Source organism: Protobothrops mucrosquamatus, unplaced genomic scaffold (assembly GCF_001527695.2).
Source record: "Protobothrops mucrosquamatus isolate PMUCROS unplaced genomic scaffold, P.Mucros_1.0 scaffold1325, whole genome shotgun sequence".
Classification (NCBI taxonomy): Eukaryota; Metazoa; Chordata; class Lepidosauria; order Squamata; family Viperidae; genus Protobothrops; species Protobothrops mucrosquamatus.
Window position 1 is genome coordinate 333,459 of NW_015387525.1, and position 3,219 is coordinate 336,677.

Consider the following 3,219-nt stretch of genomic DNA (forward strand, 5'->3'; position numbering starts at 1 on the left):
GTCAATCAACATGGCGATGCATTTGCAAGTGGAAGCAACCAGGAATAGCCCATAATGGTATGATTAGCATCAATGTTAAGGAGGATGATAGAGATAGAAAGAGACAGACAGATGTCACTGGAGCATTGTGATTCACAAAGGCAAAAGTCCACGTTCCTTAAGGAACCAGCAGTTGGTCTGTCCTGCCTAAATGTAACACGGCTTGTCCAATTTGTATGAGAGGCAATTTGGGGCACACCCACCAGGAAGCTATGAGATGCCTGCACAGTGAACTTTGCAAGAACTGGTGGCTGAGCTGTGCTTCGGCGCTGACCACAAAGTGAACACTCTAAAGAGAGAGAGGTGCAGATTTCCCCACGTACAAGCTTGGGAGATCAGTTGTCCCTTTGCAGGGTGTGAAGATACGGGGGAAGGAGTGGAAAGGAAGAAGGCAGACCTGCCACTGATGAAGTCATGGGACATGACTTTTGCTGCTCTGTTGAAAAGGAGAAGTCGGCAGCAAGCCCCTGAGGTCGGAAGCGGAGAGGAAGCCGATCAGGCATCACCTCAAGATGATGACTTGCGTCCCCCAAGTCTGGGTGCTAGCTCTCCTGTCACTGCGAGGTACGTAACCACCAGAACTTGAATTCAGTGCCCAGAATTCAGTTCTGGGATATCTTGATGGTTTCAAGAGAACCAGTATTTGGTAGAGGAACTTGCAGCTTTTTAGGATTAGGCTGGGCTCAGCTTCACCTCCTGGATGTTGAGACCAAGCCAACGTTCTCCTTGGTCTGCAGGGAGTAAGGCCAGCTGGGGGTGGTTTAAGGACTGTTCTCAAGGATGCAGATTCTTTCAAAGAGTGAAATATTTTGGGTCATTGGGTTAGATTACTCATTTTCTCTCTGCCGGGAGCTCTTGGGATGGTGATGGTCATGATGAGATGAGCTACTCTTAGGGGTCTGTGGTGCTCTCTGAGCTTGATTGTTTTCTTGCAAGACACAACCAAACTCAGAGAGCACCGAGGACCCTTCATTTCAACCCTGAGCTGCACATACTCTCTTTTATTGGAGCAACTCTTACTTTATTGTGAGTCTACCTGAACAGAGTCTTGTAAGGCTGAAAGGGCAAATCTTGTTTCCTTTGAAGTCTGGGAAGTTAGGGAGGGTTTCTTCTCAGCTTTTTTCTCTGCCTTTTATACAGCTGAGGGCTTACCATCTCTTATCTATCATTGTTTGAAATGGCATGAGCAGGGGGTTGGACTAGAAGACCTCCAAGGTCCCTTCCAACTGTTATTCTATTCTATTCTATTCTATTCTATTCTATTCTATTCCCTAGGTAGCACCTCTTCACTCTTTTCTCCAGGTCTTTCTCGTACTGCCATCCACCCCTTTGTGAAATTTCATTTCGGATTCTTCATTTGACTCCCCCCAAACATTTCTTAGATGAAAATCATTTAATAATAAGTACATTCGCTAGTAGTACTGTGAATAATAACCATAACAACCATAATGGATAGTCTCAACTACCCTGGTGGGTCCATATTGACCATTTTGGAGAACCCTGGCTTAGGGCAATGTCTGAACTCAACCTGGGAATTCTGACTAATGCCGGGTAGGTGGGAGGATGCTAAGCCAAAATGTGGTGGAAATGAATCATTCCCCATTTCCCGTTCTCCAACGTCAATCAATCAATCAGAATAGAGCTGGAAGAGACCTTGGAGGTCTTCTAGTCCAACCCCACCCCTGCTCAAGCAGAAGACCCAATACCATTTCAGACAAGTGACTGTCCAGTCTCTTTCTTAAAAACCTCCAGTGATGAAGCACCGACAATTTCTGGAGGAAAGCCATTCCACTGATTAATTGTCCTCACTGTTAGGAAGTTTCTCTTTAATTCTAGGTTGCTTCTCTCCTTGATTAGTTGCCATCCATTGTTTCTTGTCTTGCCTTTTGGTCCTTTGGAAAATAAGTTGACCCCCCTCCTCTTTGTGGCAGCCCTTCAAAATTGGAATACTACTATCATGTCCCCCCTAGTCCTTCTTTTCTCTACATATTTGGTTCCATTTAAAATACACATTCACATGTATTTAAACCACGCTTGCTGCATTTTTTCACTCTTGGTTTTTCTAATACCTCAAATGGAAAGGAAATGCATAATTGATTCTGGGGCCCGATCTCTGTTGGCGTGTACATTTCCTTTCGGCCTCATTTGCTAGTCAGTGAACAGACCTGCTAAAAGTTGCGGCAGGAAACAGTGAAACTAAAGATGAGTCCACAGGAAGACCACAAATGCTGTCTTGGAGCCCCCAGGAGAAAACTTGACAAAGTTTCACTTTGATATGAGTATTTTGGAACATTTTATTCCATCCTATGGACAACAAACACTCCAGCCGCAGTGACACTTTTCACCGACAAGGTGGAGGTATCAATAAACTCCGGGAAACTCCAATGTTTGTAGAAGTGTGACATTGTTTTAGGTGGGTGAAATGGAACAGAAAGATAGAATGGAAGCAGCCCTTTGGGTGGGTAAATTCAGCATTCACACTGGGCTGGCTCACCCTTGCATTTTGATTTCCTTAGATCTTGGATTGGGGTTGTGTTTTAGCTGAATTGGCAATGTGGCTTTAATTGGGAGGGGTTGAGGGATAAATGGGGTATTTTTTAATGTTCTTTTATTGTAAACTGCTTGGAATCTCATGGTCTGGAGGATAGACTGGAGGAATTAGTACGGTCAGTGGGAGGGGCAGATATGGCGGGAGCAGAGGACCATATCAAGTTAGGGGAGCACGCACACGCTATTTACAAGCTTGTGGGTGCTCCGGTCCTCAGGTCTCTACCCGGTCCCCAGGAGAATTAGACCCTCCGGCCCGGGACCATCGGCTGATGCTATGTAATGCCAGGTCCGTGGTTAATAAGGCCCCCCTCATACAAGACCTTATTTTAGAGGGGGGTGCGGACCTGGCAGGTATTACTGAGACCTGGCTAGGCGTAGAAGGAGGAGTACCTCTGGTAGACATCTGCCCGCCGGGTTTTCAGGCATTTCAACGGCCGAGGACCCGGGGTAGGGGCGGGGGGGTAGCGGTCATTATAAGGGAGAGCCTTTGTCCTAGGGAGACCACTGTGCCTCAGATAGACGGCGTGGAGTCCCTCCTTGTGAAATGGGGGCAAGGGGTACAAGTGGGCTTGTTGATTATATACCTGGCTCCCTGCTATGTATCAACAGCCCTGCCTGAGCTGGCTGACG

The 3,219-nt window shown here is 46.7% G+C and overlaps 1 protein-coding gene across 1 annotated transcript in view; it reads left to right on the forward strand.

The window, feature by feature from the left end:
• Positions 1-551: 551 nt before the first annotated feature.
• Positions 552-3,219, forward strand: part of CRTAM (cytotoxic and regulatory T cell molecule) — a 12,203-nt gene continuing 9,535 nt past the window's right edge. The window contains exon 1 of the mRNA XM_015821407.2: positions 552-603. Coding sequence (XP_015676893.1) covers positions 552-603 — 52 coding nt within the window. The remainder of the gene's footprint in view (positions 604-3,219) is intronic.